General features: G+C 32.8%; 1 protein-coding gene across 1 annotated transcript in view; it reads left to right on the top strand.

Annotated features, from left to right (window-relative positions):
- Positions 1–21,631, top strand: part of SEMA3C (semaphorin 3C) — a 193,662-nt gene that overhangs the window by 117,280 nt on the left and 54,751 nt on the right. Inside the window, exons 6-12 of the mRNA XM_059934052.1 lie at positions 191–281; positions 4,130–4,249; positions 5,652–5,794; positions 7,101–7,215; positions 9,227–9,296; positions 11,055–11,199; positions 19,414–19,636. Coding sequence (XP_059790035.1) covers positions 191–281; positions 4,130–4,249; positions 5,652–5,794; positions 7,101–7,215; positions 9,227–9,296; positions 11,055–11,199; positions 19,414–19,636 — 907 coding nt within the window. The remainder of the gene's footprint in view (positions 1–190; positions 282–4,129; positions 4,250–5,651; positions 5,795–7,100; positions 7,216–9,226; positions 9,297–11,054; positions 11,200–19,413; positions 19,637–21,631) is intronic.

Here is a 21,631-nt window from a genome sequence, read left to right on the forward strand (position 1 = left end):
GCTTTATAACTTACAAATGGATTCCTCTTATAGGCCAAGAAAGTCTTACTATAGTAAAATTGAGAAGGCATAAGCAACCAAGTAGAAAGCATATTATTTATGATGGTGCTTTGTTTTACTAAAGAACAACTGGTTAACTAAGATAAAGTAATTTATTGTTACTACATTTCCAATTTTATCTGTAATAAAGGACCAAGTTTTCATGATTGACTCCAAGTGTGAATCTGGAAAAGGACGCTGCTCTTTCAACCCCAATGTGAACACAGTGTCTGTTATGATCAGTAAGTGGAAAATAAAAGAGGGAGGGGGAAATATTTTTTTAAAAAGGAAATTAAAGAAAATAAATTCATGATATCATATGTCCATTTTGGATAGCTGCATGGATGATAACACCTGAGTAAAATAATAGAAAGAATGTTGTGAGAAATTTTAATTTCTCATTTCCAAGAATATTCATGATTAAATGATAACCATGTATTTTTTCATCTAATATGACTGCTGTCATTTGTAGAGCAAGTCAACCATTTAAAAAGCGTATGTATGTATATACATATATTAATAGGTATTGTGTATGTGCATACATATATTAATATATATTATAAAGTAAATTTCAGTGTTTTCTGTAGTTGTTTTTCTAGTATTAATTATATTCACTTTTCCTCATGTTTTAGTAATCTTTTACAAATGATTAAAACTGGTATTTCTTTCATGAGAAACAATAACAAAGTGCATGTGTTAGCCAAGTACATTCTCTGTGGATTGTCTAGAAGTTGCTGTACTAAAAAAGATGTGCTCGTAAAATCACTTTTTTATTTTCTCATTTTTTATAAAATATATCAGTTAAGAAGCAGGCCCAGTTGCTTGCTGCTACACACATTAACAAATCAATGTCCTTGAGTCTCAATCATCCAGTGCCTGTCTATACCTCACTTAAAAGACATTCTTTTCTGGCTAATTAAGACACTTCTAGAATATGTCTGACTTAACGTTAGTTGACTATGGGACAAATCTTGGATTTCAGTATGCCGATTATATAGTAAATGCTTTTCCCTTTTTGTTTCTCTATATATTGCCAGTGGTAAAATTGCATCATTTGACAGTAGAACAGGTGGAAAAATAATTAATTTGTTCAAAACCCTTTGCTTTGATTCATTTAAAAAGGCAACTCATCTTTCTTTCTCAGATCTGGAAACTAAATTAAGACAAATACATCCAGCACTGGCTGAAATGTGAGCTTGGAAATTATCCAGTAAATTATTTCCCTATAGTCATTCAAATTGGGCAGGGAGGAAATGAAAGTATATCATTAGGACAGAAAAATTAGAAAGCTTTGAAACTTCAAGATATCCAATTAAGTCTGAGGCAGAGTATTTTCAAATAAGTTTCTAAATATTATTTAATAGAAGCAGTGTCTCAGAAAGTATTTTCTTCATGAGGAAGAAAATTTTATTCACCTTTAGAAACTGTAAGATTTGTATAGTACTAGAAAAAATATAAAGTTTTCACTTATTTCAAGTTAAATGTTATGAAAATAAACTTCTAAATTCTAAATTATTGTTAACATATATTGGAGTTTTATCTCATCAAATATTATTTAGAACAAAAAAGGGTTAAAACAAGGCAGTATAAATTTTCCTGTTAAACTGTAGTAAGTCATGTAATAGTTTTGCGCTTTAGAGAATTGGATTCATTTATGAAATTAAAGTTGTTATTGCTCTTCATTTTTCAAGGACCTGAGACTTCAATTTCTAGGCTTATATTCCTATGCTACTTTTTAATATTTTGATTAACATTATAATTTTTACTCTCAAAGAAAATCATTAAACAGTTTGCTTAACTTGAAACCTGAAACTAAAAAGAGCAGGAAGCTTTATAACCTTATATTTATCATCTTATTTATTGTACTGATTATCCCTGTAATATTATCTCTAATATTGTGCATTTCATTTGTGTAGTCATCTCACTTTGCCATTTGATGTTTTATCATTTCTGTTCAATTGCAGTGCACTAAATAACACAACTTGGTTAAAATATTTCTATCTATTAAAGTGCCAAGAAACGTTGAGCATTAGAAGAATTTCAAATTACATAATATAGCGTGGAATCTGGCCCAACGTGCTAGTGTTCTTTTGCTATTTTTCGTAATTATTGCAGCAGAACAAAGTCAGATGACATCTCTTAAAGAACCTCTTCAAAACCTCATGAGATATTTTTTAGTCAGTGGAAGTACAACTGGAAAGCAAAATATTTTTGGATTAAAGTTTAAAAGGAGCAAGTTTATCTTTGCATAAACCCTACAATGAAATTCTGAAAAAAAAGAATTTCTACTCTCAAATAAAATTCTTTCCAAAATGACATTAATTAAATATTTCTTACACAAAATAAAGCAGAAACTTTATTATTCTTAACTTGCTATTAAAATTGCTGAGAATTTAAGACAGGAAATGAAGCCAATTAGCCATCTAACTCTTTTGTAATGTTTAAGACATAACTAATAAGGTGGTGTGCAGTAGGGTTAGAATCAGTCCTGTCTACTATAAACCATCCTCTGAGTGTCCTTTTATTTTCCTTCCTGTAAACAGATACGATAATTCAGAGCTGTGCTAATAAATCTATTGAATATCAGGAATTTATAACCTCCTCTTTTGGGTATAATTGGGTATAACAAAGCTGTGAAATAATTAACTACAAAGTTATCTCAATTTAACAACCATTGTATCTACAGAATACTTGTGTAGATGCTTCACAAATGTTCACAAAATTGTAAAGAAGCTAAATAGCTCAAAATTCTTTCAGGCACTTTTTGTTATCTCCCTATAATCTGTTCCCATGGACTTCAGATCTCTACCAGGAAGCAGAACTTGGCGACACAATGCCTGACATACCCACTTGCTAACTGGTAGGGGTCCAGTTTGTGACCTGGTGAGCACATATTAAAAACATTCCATTCTCCATTCTATCCTAGGCCAACCGGTATTGCTTATTACTAAACAGTGAGCTTAGAGTGCTTTAAAATGTTTCAGTCCTGCCAAAATGACCACAATCTGAAGGTAGCCAGGCGAGTAATTCTAGAACATCAGTCAAAGAACACAGCTGCATGGTAGTTCAGTGGGCCAAACCTGATCAATTTTATTATTTTTTAAATAGATACTTAACTTTGTACTCAAAGGTCATATATACCAATTTACTGCTTACTCTCCTTACTAGAATAAAAATTAATGTGGATCTTAACAAATAAGCAAAATGTCCAGTGTTGTGAACATACAGATTAACATATCTTATTTTGTCATTAATGATGATAATTTAATTTAATTTTAAAATATCTTTTTTCTTATCTTTAAGTTTTATTTTATATGTACTAATATGTTAAGACATATATGGCTTATTAACATCATATTATATTGTTAACATAATGTTAACATGTTATGCATTACAATTGAAAAAGTAGCAATTTGTTTACCTTAGAGAAACCTTCTAGCATAAAGATCAAAACATATACATTTAATGATGAAATTGTTTTATCATTAATAGTACTTTGACAATTTGATGTGGCTTCCATCTCATGAAATAATAATAATAAAAACTATTATTTTCAATCCATTTAGTAAAATCATAGAGTTTTTAATATGTAGTGTAAACTTTTGATCATAATCCAATTCCAATAGAAGTTTGAGATTCAGGGTACTAAATGACTTATCCCTAATTCCCAGTTTAACTACAGCCAAAATTAGAAATCAAGTTTTCTGACTCTTACAGTATTTTTTATTTATTAAAGAAGTAATAATTAAGCCATTTCTTTATTTTTATACCTATATTATTTCTGCCATTTCAGATACACACTACACTATATAATTAAGTTTAGTTAAGTATTTAGTATAATTAAGTACAGGCAGAGGAATTTTTATCTCTATATCAAAAAGATTGTTTTGGTCATTATACAGGCAATAATGAGACCAAATTAAACTTTATCCAATTTTTTAATTTAGTGGGCAATGGAAACCAATTAACAACTACAAATATTCTGTAATATGTGTCATGATCTAGTAAGCAAATTCTCCTTGATTTTAAAAATAGCCTTAAAAACAGTTACGATTTGCTTTTAATTTTGTTCACATTTGCTTTTTCATAGATGAGGAGCTTTTCTCTGGAATGTATATAGATTTCATGGGGACAGATGCAGCTATTTTTCGAAGTTTAACCAAGAGGAATGCAGTCAGAACTGATCAACACAATTCCAAATGGCTAAGTGGTAAAATAACAGTTTATCCATTTTCTGAGAATCATACTTTAAACTAATTTGTTTAATTTCATAATGAAAATTACATTAAAATGGTTAAAAAGTTAAAATATGAGTAACAACAATTCTGTACTCTGTGATTTTAAATATTTAGGCTAAATAAGTAAATGAAATGAGCCGTATTTCATATTCTAACTCTTTATTAACAATCATAGAATTATCATAGGATATATGAATAAATAAGAATGACAGTGATATTCATCATATGTACCTATAGACAAGAATCTTCTCCAGTTGTTTAATTGTTACATATTACAATTAAACGTCATTTATTTATTTGGTCTACTTGTATATTTTAATAATGCCAAATCTAAACATTTTCCTAAATTTATGACAAATATAACGAATAGGGCATATTTAGGAACTCCTATTTGTTTTATGCTTAGATTCTAAAATTATAAAGCTGGTATATATTATTTTTTCACAGTTTGACTAATACTTAATGGAAATCATAAGTATGATAATTTTATGATTATCAGTGTTCAAATGTTTTCAATTTTGGGGGTCACATGGAATTCACATCATGAAAAGTACTCATTTGACTTTAATGTACAATTCCAATCAGTTACTGTTGTTTAGAGGCAGAAGAAACCACTAAGATCTTTGTCATTTCACCCTGGGGAAAATTTAAGCTGACCTTAGATTTGGCAATTCACTTAACATTGCACAGTTAAGCATGAATCACTACAGTTAAGCATCTTATTTCACTGACAGACCAGCACAAGAAAGCAGTGATTGTCCATTTACTTCTTCAAATTTTTCCTCCAGTACATCTGGAAATAGAGTATTCCAAAAATTGTTTTGTTCTTGAAATAAGGAATCCCTCTATGTCGTCAAATGACTGCATTTTTTCCTTGAAAAGTTTCCCCTTCATTTCATATGCTGTATTTTAAGTAAAATGTGTTTTTCAGATCATGGACTCCCAACTCCTCATTCTGCTTCAGTGAATTTGAGTTTATATGCACTAGATTGAAAACCACACGTTTAAAAACAAACTTCTTTTTCTATGAAACGACTATCAGATCCCATGGGAAATAACTGGTAGAAAAGTTTTTCAATATTTTAAAACTCATCAGGCACAAAGAAGTTTTGCAATTAGTGTACTTCCAGAATGTATTTCAGACAGAGAAAAATAGTTTAAGCTTTATATCATAGCTATACTTTGTGGCACTTGACTTTCCAAATGCGGTATGTTCAGTGAATACAATTGCTTGCTTTTAGACTTTCTGGCTATGATTATTGAATTGTTCCTTTATACCAAAGATGGAGAAGGCATGTGCCTGTGGTCTACTTGGATGGAGAGTAGATGGATTTTCATCATGAGTATATATATCGTCTTTGTATTTTTTTCTAGAACCTATGTTTGTGGATGCACATGTTATACCAGATGGCACTGATCCAAATGATGCTAAGGTGTACTTCTTCTTCAAAGAGAAACTGACCGACAATAGCAGAAGCACAAAACAGATTCATTCCATGATTGCTAGAATATGTCCTGTAAGTATTAAAGTTGTTCTAATTTGAAGAAAGACTAAGAAATTCAAATTATGTAAACATGTCTTCTTTTTCCAATAGTTTATCTTCCTACTTTTTAAATCTACGGTTACAAATTAATAAAATATTAAAAGGAGACATTTAGATTTAATGTTTATTCACATCAGTCATACAAGATAAACACACTATTTTGGAAAATAATTTAATCCAAGGAATATTTTGGTTATGGTTTTACACAAACAGTTTTGATTACTTTTTGCTTTTTTCCATTTAATGCATTAGTATTAAAAAGAAATTGCTAAATTGTATATTATAGAAAGAAATAGAACAATTCTTGTGAATAAAATACAGCAAAACATCAGTAAAAGACAATTATTGAGGAACTGTCTATAATAGTGAGAATTAAGAAATGCTTTAGTAAAATACAGTTCTAATTACAAACTGATCAAAATGTTCTTGTGTATCAAGAGTAAGTATACGAAGAAACTCAAAAAAACTCGTCTTCTCACATAAGAGTATTACAGGCTTGTCCTGACTCATTTATGATTAGCATCTTCTGTGCAAAAGTATTTCTTAAAATATTTACTGTTTAAAATAGTCTATTTTTAAACATTACAATATTCCACTGATTTTGGAGCTTATGTGCTTCTCAGTCATTTGGAACAAGGCAGTAAAGCCAGCTGATGATGTGAAAGGCTTCAGGGAGTACAGAAAAAATGTCATTCAATAGAGACTATTTGTGAATGATCCAAATACCATTTTCCCTGCCCTGACCAGAGAAATATGTATATAAAGCATCTGATTAGAAATAGTAAGGATTAAATGATAATGCAGAGAAATGAAGGAGAGAAAATAGAATTATTGGGGACTATTTGGCGTAAGTATAAACCCACTCTCCTGACCACGGTAGAATCTGCACGCTTCCCTGTATACAATCATTTATGTTTGTACTGAAGAAAATGAGTTATCAAGAAAAGGCAAATTAAATTATGTAGTCTCCATAACAGTTTACTCATATTTTCATCAGAAATTTAGAAAGCGTTATGGCATATATTTATTAAATTCATTTTGATACATTTTCAGTTGATATCATATAATAGGAGAATAACAGTATAACTAAGGCTATTTTTTAAAAATACCATAGATCTTAAATATCCCTCTTTAACTATTGATATGCAGATTTGGTTAACATTTCCATCTTTCAGATTATAACAAATCCCCAAATAGTAAAATTTACCCCAAGGTAAATTTTAAACACACTTCAACATTTATTGAAGCAATCTGAAATGTGTTTACGAAATGGTTTCAGAATGACACTGGTGGACTGCGTAGCCTTGTCAACAAGTGGACTACCTTCTTAAAAGCGAGGCTGGTGTGCTCGGTAACTGATGAAGATGGTCCGGAAACACACTTTGATGAACTAGGTACGTAAATGTGAGATTGAAAAATGTTCTTGAAAGAGAGTTTGTAAAGTTTACGTATTTTAATAAACTCTCACAAGAGGATGTATTTTTCATGAATGTTTTCAGCATAAATAAGTGCTGATTTGAATTAATGATCTGGATACTGTTCATGAATTTCCTGAAGTATTTTTTAAATCTGTCTTGCCCCTAAGTGCACGGCTGAAACATTTAGTTCATTGAATCCACCATGATATATGAATCCGTGTGTTTTGTGTGTGTGTTTGTGTCTGTTTTAGAGAGAGAAGAGAGAGGTATTTATATAATTTATATATAAGTAATGATATGTTTGTGCTTTTCTAAAATAAATGTGTATTTCATATATATTTGAATTCTGATATTCTGGTTTAAAATCAGTTTGTATGAGAATACAGCTATATATTTTTACTATAGTTAATGGACAGAATAGAGGTTAGATGGAAAAGTGTCAGAGTAGAAAGTAGACTTGTGCTCCAGTTTTAGTTCTTCTTGGTGACCCTGGGACTAAATATTCTCAGCATGTGTGACATGAGGAGGGTTATACTTTCCAGGTCAAATAAGGACTGACAATCTGATTCCTTTCTACCAAGGAACAGTTCTCTTTTTTTTTTTTTTTAATTTAATTTAATTTTATTTTTTATACAGCAGGTTCTTATTAGTTACCTATTTTATACATATTAGTGTATACATGTCAATCCCAATCTCCCAGTTCATCACAGCACCACCACCCCCCCATCCATGCTTTTCCCCCTTGGTGTCCATATGTTTCGAACAGTAGGATAACTTGGTACACATCATAGTATCATGTTTACTAAGTGCCATTTAGAAATGACTTTTATTTTGCTTTAATCCATTAAAATATAAAATGCTGGTTAGTCTCAAATACTGAGGCAGGTGATGAGGTAAGCAATAAAAATGTATTATAATATGGAAAAAATACTGGTTCTAGCAACTACAATAACTGAAATAGACAGTTGGTCTCCTCAGAAAGCCATTATGTTGATCATAGAAACACAAGTTTTTATTTCAGCTTTTCTAGAAAAAAGTTCTAAGTATGATTTCATGTTATAACCTAGTTACTCATTATTTCCCCCCAAATTCTTTGCAAGTATATTTATGTTTCAGTGACTTAGAATGTTTCAGTCTTTCCCGTTTTTAGGGAGAATAGACAGTGCCAGCCTTTTATGGAAAGACTAGTGGTTATTAATTTATTGCTTAAGAGGTTCTAAATTTATTGTGAATAACAAAATACATCTTTCTTTGTATTGGTCAGCAAGAATCTTACTTGCAAAAAGGCCACTAAATCCAGATCTTTCTTGCATTCATAACAATTGGTTGTTAATTGGAATTTCCTATCAGAAATTTACTTCCAGGTTCTGTTATGTATTACTGCACCTTACGATCTATACTTTTGCCTTTGCCTCAATATACTTTAAAATTCTTGTTGTTAGGGGAACTATTGATTAAATAAAAATATCACTAGCAATTTTGACTAAAGGACAAAAAGTCTTATAAGTCATTGTGAAAAAGTTTTCTTCCATGTTCCAAATTCTAACCCTAGATTAAAAAGAAATTGAGATTTGTAATACTTTTTAAATTAAAAATGTAATATATTGTCATTAAGGATATTTAGAAAATTCAGGAAAAAAGAAGAAACGGGAAAATTTCTGTAGCTTTGTTAACCAGAAACACTCACTGGTAATCTTCTTATTGTATTCTGATGTATAGTTTTAAGGTTTACATGGTTCTGGTCCATATTAAATACCATTGTGTCTTTTCTATTTAATATTATTTCATTAGCATAGTTTCCATAAGTGTTTGTATAACATTTTATTTAATTTACTTTACCATGTGCTTATCATTTAGTTGCTGTCAAATTATCATGATGCTGCAGGAATATCTTTCTGAATAATACTTTTCGTAGTTGAAATGATTTCTTAGGATAAATTTTTTAAATATTTGGGAATCTTAAAAAATTGATATTTCCCTTTTATAGAGGATGTGTTTCTGCTGGAAGCTGATAACCCAAGGACAACACTAGTGTATGGCATTTTTACAACATCAAGGTAATTATTAAACAATTACATTGTATGAGTTAAACAATAAACTTTATTAAGTAATAGTAATTATTATAAAAACGTTCTTTTCAACTCTTTAATTTTACTTAACACTTAGGATGTAACTCTCTCATTTTATTACTTTTGCCTGATTACTAAAATATATTTAAGCTGAACTCAGAGTTTCAAAATAGTTTTGTATGAGGTATTTATAATGATTATATGCTATTTTTCTCAAAGAAAAGAAAATATAAACTACAATGCAGGGATAATGTACATAAGCTATATTGTTTTAAGGAAATAATTTGAAGACTCATGATGCAAATAAAACTCTTGGCATTTCTATTATAATTTTTATTTCAATAGCAATCTAAAGTGATAACTATCAACGCACTAAACCAGTTTTCATGTTCCATGTGACAGTATTTTAGATATTTGAAAATAGCTTTGTTTTCTAATTTATCTGGAATGCCCAATCCCAATTATCATGTATTTCAAGACAGTTCAGCATATTCTCATTCTTTCCTGTGTGTATTCCTGTGTACTCATTTTACACCAGGAATGTTATTCAGAATTCAGCACAATACTCCAGTTGTGATATGGCCAATTCAGAATGTCCTTTTCATCAGACAGTCAACTACAAAATGAAAATCTAAAGATTTTACCATTCTTCTCTAGTGGGGGAAACATGGTAAAATTGTAAACTGTAATGAGCCATTCACAGTAAAAGAATATCACAGGGATATTGATTATAAATCATATTTACTTTGCCCTATAAGATATCTAAAAAGATGTCTTTCAGGATGAGTTTAACTCCTGTTTTAACAAAGGAAATAGTCTTGATTTAACTCACAAAGAATTGAACGAAGCAAAAAGAACCAAATTCTTAAGAAGAAAATGTTTGTCTCAAAAAAATATTTCCCTAGTTTCTGTGTCTCCCTAGTTCTGTGTTTCCCAACACCAATAACTTTAACATAGAAAAAATTTTGTCATTTCTGACTATTAATGCTAATGATTAATAATATATCTTGGTTTTCTCAAGTTTTCTCAAGTGGGCATCTAAGTTTCCCATTAGGCATCTAATTTAAGAGAAATATGTGATTCAGAAAAATGTTGGTTTCAGTCAGTCTGCCTAGTGACAATGGAAATAGTTTTCAGTATGCATCCAAATAAACTTGATGAGAATTTATTGACTAAACATAATTTAAGGAATCTTTTTTGGACTCTGTTGTTTACAGCAGAGTAACAGGGAAAGTTTACAACAATTTCTCCAACTACTATTTAGGACAGCATTGTAAGAATACTCTCACATTGAAATAATCTAAAGACAAAGAGATACAGTGTTCTCTTATTAATGAGATTTATTTCTGTGAGGTAAACTATGATAGGTTATGTTGATACTGATTTAGAATTCAAATCATATTTTTTAATAAATCATCAATTCACTTTTTGTTTAATATCTTCTGCAAGATAAACCAGTTGGAAATTTCTTTGTCTTGTTCTATATTTAGGACAAGTACATTGAGTACTTTTCTATAACTTATTGTCTACTACCAGCATGGGTGAACTAAATGTTTTGATGCTTTTCATATCAATGGCTTATTTCAAAACAGTAGAAGTTTTTTAGTTTTTTACAATGTGTACCATAACATTCAACTTTTCCATGATGAATTACATCAACTTATCACAAATTTTACCATTTATTTTTTAAATTGTATTTAAATTTTAAAAATAAGACAATTAATATTTTTCTATTTTCTTTTTTAGCTCAGTTTTTAAAGGATCAGCAGTGTGTGTGTATCATTTATCTGATATACAGACTGTGTTTAATGGGCCTTTTGCCCACAAAGAAGGGCCCAATCATCAGCTGATTTCCTACCAGGGTAGAATTCCTTATCCTCGCCCTGGAACTGTAAGTATCCAGGAAACTTTCTTTGTTATTTTACTTTTTTAAAAAGTATAAGTTACTAAGATATGAATATAATGCTGATGTTTATTAAATACAACTATAGACCTACTGGTATACTCATTATAATTTTTCAGCTCACAAGTTCTTAGATTTGGGATTTTAAAAATATATATGTTACAGCTTTCTGTACAATTTTTTCTAAGTGCTATTGATAATAAAATCTCATTTGTATTTCAAGACAGCTGGATATGTTAGATAGGGAAGAGATATTTTCCTAATTTTACTGGCATAAAAACCATAGCTTGGAAAGTGTTAACATTCTGGAGGCAGCCTAAGAATTTGAATGCTAGTTGCTTTTCACAATCCTTCCTTATATTAAGGAATCTCATCTACTTTAATGAAAGAATAATCATGTGAGAATTAGTTTAGAGATAAATTATGTGGAGATATTTCAATTTTAGGGATATATTTAGTTAAAAATTATACGTTGTGTGTATTTCTCAAAGAAATAAAATGGTATGTGTGAGCAAGTAATGACAATGAAAGTGATGTAATTCACATAAAATATTTATAAAGTTTTGAGGCATACAAATATAACCATGTCTTGCAACATTGTAGTATTAAGGGATACATTGTAAACTACCTTTTCCAGCTGAAGTTACAGACAGTGCACTGGCAGATTGGAACTGAGTTTTTCTAGGACAATGATCACAGTCTTACTATTTGTTTTTAATTTGGACCATAATAGTGCTGCATTGCATTCTAAAATATTGATTAGTTTCTGTCTCTGTAAAATATCATACAACACACTGATTGAGAGGAGATGTTACACAACTGACCAAGAGGAATATAATTCTCTTATATCCTTGCATTTCATAAAGTAAGGTTATATTTATAAATTGGGTTGGAGGGAAGTAAAGAATGATTTTTTTTAAATTGAAGGATATTTATTGAAATAATATTTACTTAAAATGTTTTTTCTTTTTATTTGAATATGAAATCCCCTTTGTCAACATGCTTTCAGACATTCATTCCTCGTAATTTTTACTGTTGATTCACTTTAGTTTTGTGTTATTATTAGGGTTTCTTTGCGATGCATTATTTGCTCCTTTGTTTTCTCATCATTTTAAAGTATACTGCTGTCAGATTTTTTAAAAATAGAAAAAAGTGTGCTAAGCCTGTAAAGAACATGTTTATTCAAAATTAAAAGGGCTCAGGTTTGGTTCCCTGGCTAGGAAGCTCAAAGATTAGTCATTGATATGTATTTTATTAGAACAATTAACTTTTAATTAATTTTGGAAAGATTATCAGAATTGCTACTTATCCAGGAAAGAATTGTTTTAAAAAGTTGCAGTTAATCACGGCTGGCAACAAAGTCTTAACCATAGAATTACCTTCTCCTTTTAAATGATTTCACTTTGATGCTTATAGCTCAACAGAAGATGGAAGAAACATTTAATTATTTGGTACCACACAAGGAAAAGAAGTCAACAGATATATCCATCTTAGGGTACCTCAAGTTGGAGTGTGTTGGATAAGAAGCAGGGTTTACATAGGAGAAGGGAAAGCAAAGGGGAAGCTGAGTAACTTTCAAATTCCATCATAACTGAAGGCTCTCATTATTTCATTGAATGTAGTTCGTGTATTTTCAAATGATTCACTGATAAAATATCCAAAGATTTGTCATATTTTTGAGAATTGCTTGCTATTTGAATTTGACCAAGTCATTGCTTCATCTTAAATCAGCAAATTAAGAGGCGGTTGTGATTATATATGCTTTCATCAGTTATTCTTTTGAACAAAATATATATGGGATTAGTACAGGAGCAATTGATTTGTAAACTGAATAAAATTCCATTTCCTCCAAATAAAACCTTAAGAGAAACCTCTCAGATACAGATAAAAGAGAGCCACACTCATTGAATCAGGGTTCAAGGCCTCAGAGCCTCAATGAGTGTGTGCTGGAGTTAGCTTGTACCTGGCTGGCAAGAAGAGATTGTGTTCACCTCATCTCAATTAAGGACATCACAGTAGCAACTGGAAATCAGCCATGGTGGGAGTACTACACCATGGAAATTGGCAGATGTTACAAATCAGGGTTTTTCCCCTAAAGAAAAGCACTCCCTGGTCCCGCACTGCCTCATAAGACTCTTCACCCAATGGCAGCTCAAAAGGACTCTGAGAAGGACACTCATGTTGAATGGCAATTATCCTACATAAAATGTGAGACTAGATAAATCATTTTTAGGAAAACAATATAAACCAACGCTAAATTAGAAAATTCTGCAAACAGTCCCACTTTTCACTATTTCTTAACTCCTAAGAATAAACATATTTTCCTGTTCCAAAGCAGTGTGACATAAGCCAGGGCTTAGTGACACACATCTGGAGGAGACTCCATGAAAAAAGGGAGTGAGTAGTCAGTACTTGAGACATATTTCTATAATGTGGTTTCTTACATCTGGTGCTGAGACCAGAGCAACTCCTTTAAATTAAAAAAAAAAAAAAAAAAATTGTCAGATGAGTAATCCTTAGGGAATAAAAGAGGCTGGGTGGAGGAATGACCTCTGGAACTGCTCCTGGAAAAACATACCTCCCTGAAGATGCAGTTCCTCCACCCTTCACTGAGCAAAACACCATGAAGTCAGCTCTCTGACTCAGAGTGGCCAGTAACTGTCTCTTTCTTGGGCTTCTAAGGTTTAATATCACCTTCATGTAGCCAGAAGGCCTACAGCCAATTGACCCAAAGCATTCTTTTTCTCTAGGGTTAAGAATGTTGCCTCTGAAGCCTCCCAATGTAGGATCAACTATGATCGCCATACTTTATTTCCCTATACAGTAGTCCAGTTGCCAGGTCAACCTCATAAATATATGACTGGATTCTTAGAGAAATGACACTGGCAGAAATCCTATACCCTCATTCTAATGTTCCTGGTAGGTGCTTCTTTTAAAGCAGCATTGATAGCTGTGTTAACAGACTCCCAACTAGCAAGCCCAAGTCAGTAGGAAGAAGCCTGCCAATTGTGTCATAATGTTTTTCCATAAGTAATACAAGTTTGTGGAAGAAACAAGACACCTTTGGTATGTTGCAAAGGGCAGCCAAGGACTGCAGATTCTCTCTGTGGCTGAGCTAACATATTACATTATTCTGATACAACATGTTTAAGCTTCTGTAGAAGATTGTGTTTGCTTATACTATACTGTTAAAGCAGAACCTCACAAAAGTCTTCAGTTTTAACATCTGTTTATACCTGGACCAGAACCATCTGCTTCAATCACCGTGCTTTGAACAGGTCTACAACCTGGTGCAGCAAAAGAACACAGAAAATTCATGATCCTGACAAAATTGCCAGCAAAATAGTTTCCCTTTTTCTTGGGACCACTAACTATATGGATCATGTTCAAAGCATCTTTTGGTTGTTCTTACATTAGAAGCATTTTTATTCCTCATAGACATTTTAAAACATAGTTAGCAAAGTTTACAATAAAATTGAACACATGAGGCATATAGGCATGAAAAGTTAATTACATATTGTTTCACATAATTATTCAAGACATATGAATAAAGCAGACAATAAATATTATTGAAGTCTAGAGAAAAAAGAGGTCGTCATGGGACAGCGCTGTTTGAAAAGGCATATAAAAATATATGAGATTGAGCTGGGCCTGAAGGGTAGTTGATGTGGATAATTTGGATAAGTAAGGAGGGATGTTTCAGGCAAAGGTTACTGCATACATTACAAAGCAAAGACAGAAATTAATAAGTGAATCCTAGAAGCTCTGCATGGGCTAGTAGGACTGGAACAAAGAGCTGTTTTAAGTCGCGGAGGATAAGTACAGGGAAGATGAGGGCCAGCTGGTGCATAAATACAAGTCTTCAACTTTGTAATTCTTTGGGCTTTAAATAAAAGGCCTAGATTACCAAGGGTTTAAACATAAGATCAATTTCTCTCCGAACACAAGTTTCAAAGACCAATGCTAGAAACTAGCCCGGATTCTAGAATATCATTTATTTATGTCCATTTATTTATCCATATACCACTTGTCCTTCAAGTGTTAGGTCAAGCTCCTTTTGAACATGCCAGTCACTCCTTCTGTGAATAGTTTTGCATTTATTTTCTGTTACCTGTCTTTAGCCTCAACTCCTACCTCTTTCTTTCACTTTGTGCTCTGTGATTCAGGATTGCCCCAGGATTTATAGTTCCCTAAATATTCCAAACTCTTTTTATTTTTTTTAATCTCTAAACCTCTTCACTAATTCTGGCAGCCTTAAGTTCTCTACTATTCTAAATTCATTTAAAAAATATTGGCTCTTATTGATCATGAACCAAATTCTGTTATTTATTTTATATTTATCTTAAATTATATGTCTCAATTGTTATTTTACTTTGAATATGTCCATCTTCCTTACTAGAACACTTGTGTCTAGAAGACAATGGTAGCTCCCTATTCTTAAGTCCCCAACTGGGCACATCAAAAAGCATTTTGAATAAAAGCTGTCCAAAGAATTGACATATGAATTAATATGTGAATATATTAATGCTGAAAACTAGTATAAATGGGTGAGTGGATTAGGAGCAGATGCTCAAGAATACCTGAGAATAGGAAGGAAATTTGTCATACTTCCTTAACATGGCATTCTTATTGTTCCTGCATTTCACTTAGAACTTTAGTAATCAAAACACTTAAAATGTCTTTACTCAAAAAAGGAGTGCTTATCACCACTTGATAAACAGAAGCTAGAACTGGAGAAAAGCAAACACTTAAAGGAGAAGTTTAACCAAAATTACTTAATGACTATTTGTAGAGCAAAATTATCCTTCTTAAGAATGAGACAACAGGGGCTTCCCTGGTGGCGCAGTGGTTGAGAATCTGCCTGCCAATGCAGGGGACACGGGTTCGAGCCCTGGTCTGGGAGGATCCCACATGCCGCGGAGCAACTGGGCCCGTGAGCCACAACTACTGAGCCTGCGCGTCTGGAGCCTGTGCTCCGCAACAAGAGAGGCCGCGACGGTGAGAGGCCCGCGCACCGCGATGAAGAGTGGCCCCCCGCTTGCCACAACTAGAGAAAGCCCTCACACAGAAACGAAGACCCAACACAGCCAAAAATATAAATAAATAAATAAATAATATTTAAAAAAAAAAAAAAAAAAAAAGAATGAGACAACAGCCCAATTAATGGACAAAGGCTTTATTTTATGGTAGCACGTGGGTGTTATATTATCTTGAGGTTTCAGTACACAGGCTTTCATATATCACAAGGTGAGGGATATGTTAATCACATCTTATTTATACTTGGCAGTTTTATACTGAGCAAACTCACAGTTCCAGATGGAAAGTCTGCAAAGGGTAATCAATTTTTGTTCTTGTCTCCATCACTGTCACTCATTCTGTGTCTTATCTGCAAGCTTTATGCCATGAATCAATGGAAAAATTAATTATTGTCAAAAAGAATTCTTCTGTAGTTTTGAAAATAAACTTTTACTAGGAGACACTTGTTTCTAAGTAACAAGTTTACTGTGAATATAAAACAAAAGTCCCAAATGGAGAACATTTGAATGAATATAAAATAATTGATTTGAGTTGATTTATTTGGGTTACCTATTTAATAACTATGGTTTTGAGCAACTGAACGTAATTTTTATCTAAATTTCTACTACTATTAAGTAAAACCCAGAAACTAGACACTTACAATTTAATAAGCTTATCACTCATGAAAATCATTGCTAACTGGAAATTGTATAAATTGCCTAGTAATATATGCTAACTTTGGATCTTTCTGGAACTTACAAATGAGAATACTTGCAAATATTTAAGGAGATATCTCAGCTTAGTAGACCATCATTAGTGGTGTTTTATGAAGGACTGGAACTATTTAAATTGCCCATGCATTTGTTCTTTCCATGTTTTCATTCAGTGAGCAATGTATTTCCCGTTTTCCACTTTGTGTGAGGAATGAGGGTAGAAAAAACCCATAATACTACACTTTTCAGAAGTATGGGACACACCCATCGGTTTAGAATACCCTCACATGGAATTTTTTGTCCTCATTTGGTCTTTTAGGCAATTTATAAACATGCATAAATATAATACTTCTTCCTAAAAGAAAAGCATATGAACCCCAGATGAAAGTCTACTTAATGGGATAATGAATGAGAAGCTTAGTTTTATTACTTGTCTCATTATCTCTCTTCAGTGAAGTCATTTAATTGCTCCTTATGCCTTTCTACAAAAAGAGAACTATATTTACTTGTCCTAGAAAAAAATTCTAGTAATGTTAACTGGTCAAAGTTAGTCTAAAAATTGCATTCAGGATGATACAGTTCAAATGAGTGAGAGCACATTCATAATCTGCTGAGACTTATTTGCAAACGTAGGACTGCCTGGCAACACTGGCCCAGAGGCAGTGACATTGTAGGTCAGCTGTTGCATGGATTTAACCCAGAAATTGCCATGTTTTGTTTGGTCCCTAAAGCTGTTTTTCTTTTTTTTTCATTGAGTCAACATTAAAATTTTGGCAGATTTCACATAAAATTCCACATTTCTATCTTCTGTTGGAATATGGCCACGCTAGGCTTATATTCCTGCATAGGAGCAGTCAACTAGAAATAAGTGTTCATTGCCACTGTCGAATGAGCTATAATTTTCCTTTTATTACTGTCCCCATCACATCTTGCTATTCACCACAGATGCTGTACCCATTGCTATTGAACCGGAAGTTTGCTTTGTTGCTTTCCTTTCACTTTGTACCTCTCTAAAGAGGATAAATGAAAGCTAGAACAGTAGTGCTTTTGTTTTAAAAAAAAATGACCAAGTATTTTTGTTTCTGAAAGTAGAGGTATTGACAGTGTTTAACAGGGTTAGACAAATAATGTTTGTATGTGTTAAAAGCTTACATGTTGCTCATATAACTTAACACTCAGCTCCTATTAGTGAGTGTGTTTAAGTTCCAAGCTTCAGCACCTCCCAGCCTACCCATGAGTTTGGCCTCAGATGCTCTGTAAATGGAATCCTCTTCTCAGAAGCCCTTGTCATGCTTCCTTTCCAGAAATGCTGAAACTGTCCAGCAGTCATTTTTAGATCTCATTACTGCTTTCTCTCTGCCCCTTTAAACTTGATGCTCTGAATCTCTCCTCTCCTCCCCAGAACTGAGGCGCCTGGTTCATGCAGCCCCTGCACCGAAATTGGATGCCAGATATAATAGAGTAATTCACTCATTCAGCTACTCTTTGTGGAATATTTAATATTCTTCAGCTTTATTTTAGGTCTGAGGGTGAAATCATGAACAAAATATACCCAGTTAAGACTAATTCACAGCTTACATTGTAGAGGAAGAAACAGACAATAAAGATATAAGCAACAAATATATTACATACAGGTAAATAGAGCTGTGAAGAAAAATAAAGCAAGCTAAGGAGATAGAGAGTGGAGATGGCGATGGGCAGCTATTTTTGTATGTGTCATCACCTTTAAGGAAGTAACTGTTGAACTGAGAACTGAATGAGCCAACAGAGAAAACCATGGAACAAGTGCCAAGGTCCTGGAGTGGGAGCTGGCTTGAGGCTCAGGAAGAGCAAGAACTATGGGAGGGGTAGATGCAGATGCAGGCCAGACATTCAGGGGCTTATAGCCATGCTAAGCTGTTGGGATTTTATTCTGAGAGTAATGGAAATCACTGGAGTGTTTTCCAGAGGGAAATTATAAGGTCTAGTTTACCATATCCAATCCAAGCTCCAACTTCGGAGAGCCCTCTTTTGGGAGAGGGGATCAGATAGAATAAAATTCTCTCAGGTTAGAGTTCTGATTGAATTTGATAATGATAATCTAATTTATTTTAGCCAGTAGCAGCATTAGATTATATCCACAAGATTTTTTTTTCTAACAACACTGGACCTGGCACAGAATAAGAAATAGAAAAGTGATGGATGAGAAGGGTGAAAATTTATATCATATACCAAATGGTGTCAGCTCCCCTCTGAAAACAAACAGTGCAGGATAAGTGGACTTAGCCTATTTAAATGACCAAATTATACACCTTGTATGTTCATTTTCTACAGATAGTACTATGCATAGTCATGCAGTTTTCTCCTTAATCGGTAGCAAATACACTTACAACAGCTTGAGCTTCTAAGTAATTTGAAAAATAGAGGTTTTTTGATTATTATTAAAATAAAGCCACTATTATATTAACTTAGTCCCTTAAAAAATTTTTTTTAGTGCCCAGGAGGAGCATTTACACCCAATATGCGAACCACCAAGGAGTTCCCGGATGATGTTGTCACTTTTATTCGGAACCACCCTCTCATGTACAATTCCATCTACCCAATCCACAGAAGGCCTTTGATTGTTCGTACAGGCACTGACTACAAGTACACAAAAATAGCTGTGGATCGAGTGAATGCTGCCGATGGTAGATACCATGTTCTGTTTCTCGGAACAGGTAAGTATTTGAGCTCAAACTAGCTTAATGTGTAGTAAAAGAGCGTAGTTGCTAAGGGCATGATATTGAAATCAGAAAAACTCCAGTGTTTACGTGTGTCTGACTCTGAGGTGTTTAATGTCTCCATGCTTCCGTTTCTACATCTGTAAAATGGAGTTAAGATAAATTACTTTACAGGATTGTTGTGAGGAACAAATGGGTTAATATATGTAAAGCACCTAGAACTGTTCCTGGCATATATTGTGGTGAAATAAGGTAATGAGATGAATGAAGGGATGGGAAATTTTAAGCATGAGTGTTCTCTCAACTAAAACAAATTCTGTGACCTCTTCATAAACACACGGAGCCATCTATGCTTTCCTGCCATCTCCAGGACATTTCTTTATCAATTATATTATTATATACTTTATTCTTCCATTTCATCCTCCACTGAATCCTTGGTTTAGAAACCTTACACCAGCAAATCCTTGGTTTAGAAACCATACGCCAGAAACTAGGCCTGTACTTTCACCTGCTGCCACCTCTGCTATACTGCTGATTTCGCCAAGGTCTTCAGTGTTCCCATAAGAAAATCCAAAATCCTTTAATCACTGAAATGCCTCCATATCCTCTTTGCCTCATTTGGCGTTTTAGAATCACCCTACCTGTTGCTTCAGCCACAAGGCACATAATTTTCCTCTGTCTCTAGCAGTTCTCTCAGTTTCCTTCAGTAGCCTGGCTTTCTCCTCCCCATGAGTGTAGGTGTTTCCTGAGGTTCTTTCCATGGTCCCCTTATTTTTATGTATTCTTTGGCCATCTCATTCATTCATTTGGTTTTAATTAGTGTGTGCAAACAATCCCAAATGTGTATCTCTAGTCCTTGCCATTTTGTGAGCTCAGTATTTGCATTTACAACTTATTATTAGGTAACACAAGTTGTATGACACGTTAACATTTCAAACATCATGCTTCAAACTCAGTTTATTCACTTCTAAGACTCTTTAACCAATGCTTAATCCAGTCTCCCACATTTGTATTCATTACCACACATTCCTTTCAAGATTCTATTTCTCCTTGATGTGTCATTTCTCTCTAGGCATATCACAGTACCGGGTAACCTCAGTAAATATTTGTCAAGATGAACTGAAAATCATAACTATATCCATTGCTACACGTACAATGAAATGAATTCATAAATGATTGCAAAAGCTAATCTTCACTTGCATAAAACTGTGTTCTCCAAAGATGTTGCCTCCATATAAATAACTACAAAGAGTTTCTTTTAGTCTTGATTCTGATCATCCAATGTGGAGTTTACATTTGAAAAAAAATTTTTTTTCCTGAAGTGAAGGGGTCATTTAGAGTCGCACCTCTCTCTAATGTCTCATATTACTCAGAAAAAAATGACTGTTTTCTTATTTTCCTTTTGAAGGCTGTGTTAAATGTAGACTCTTTTCTTTCCCAGTTTTATTGAGATATAATTGGCATACATTACTGTATAAAAATTAAGGTACACAACCTAATGGTTTGACATATATATTGTGAAATGATTATTGCAATAAGTTTAGTTAACATCTATCATCTCATATAGATACAAAAAAAGAAAGAAAAAAATATTTTTTCCTTCTAATGAGAACTCTTAGAATTTATTCTCTTAACAGCTTTCATAGATATCATACAGCAATGTAACTGTAGTACATCCCATAACTATGGGGGTGTACGTTACATCCCTAGTACTTATGTGTCTTATAACTGGAAGTTTGTACCATTTGATTGCCTTCATTTAATTCTCCCTCTCTCCACATCTGGTAATGAATGTGATTTTTCAGTTTGTTTTTGTTTTTGTTTCTTTATATTCCACATATAAGTGAGAGCATACAATACTTGTCTTACTCTGTATGACTTTTTTTCGCCTAGCATAATGCCATCAATTTCGATCCATGTTGTCACAAATGGCAAGATTTCATTCTTTTTATGGCAGAGTAATATTTTAAACCACACTTCTTTTTCTATTCA

Source organism: Balaenoptera ricei, chromosome 9 (genome assembly GCF_028023285.1).
Source record: "Balaenoptera ricei isolate mBalRic1 chromosome 9, mBalRic1.hap2, whole genome shotgun sequence".
NCBI lineage: Eukaryota > Metazoa > Chordata > Mammalia > Artiodactyla > Balaenopteridae > Balaenoptera > Balaenoptera ricei.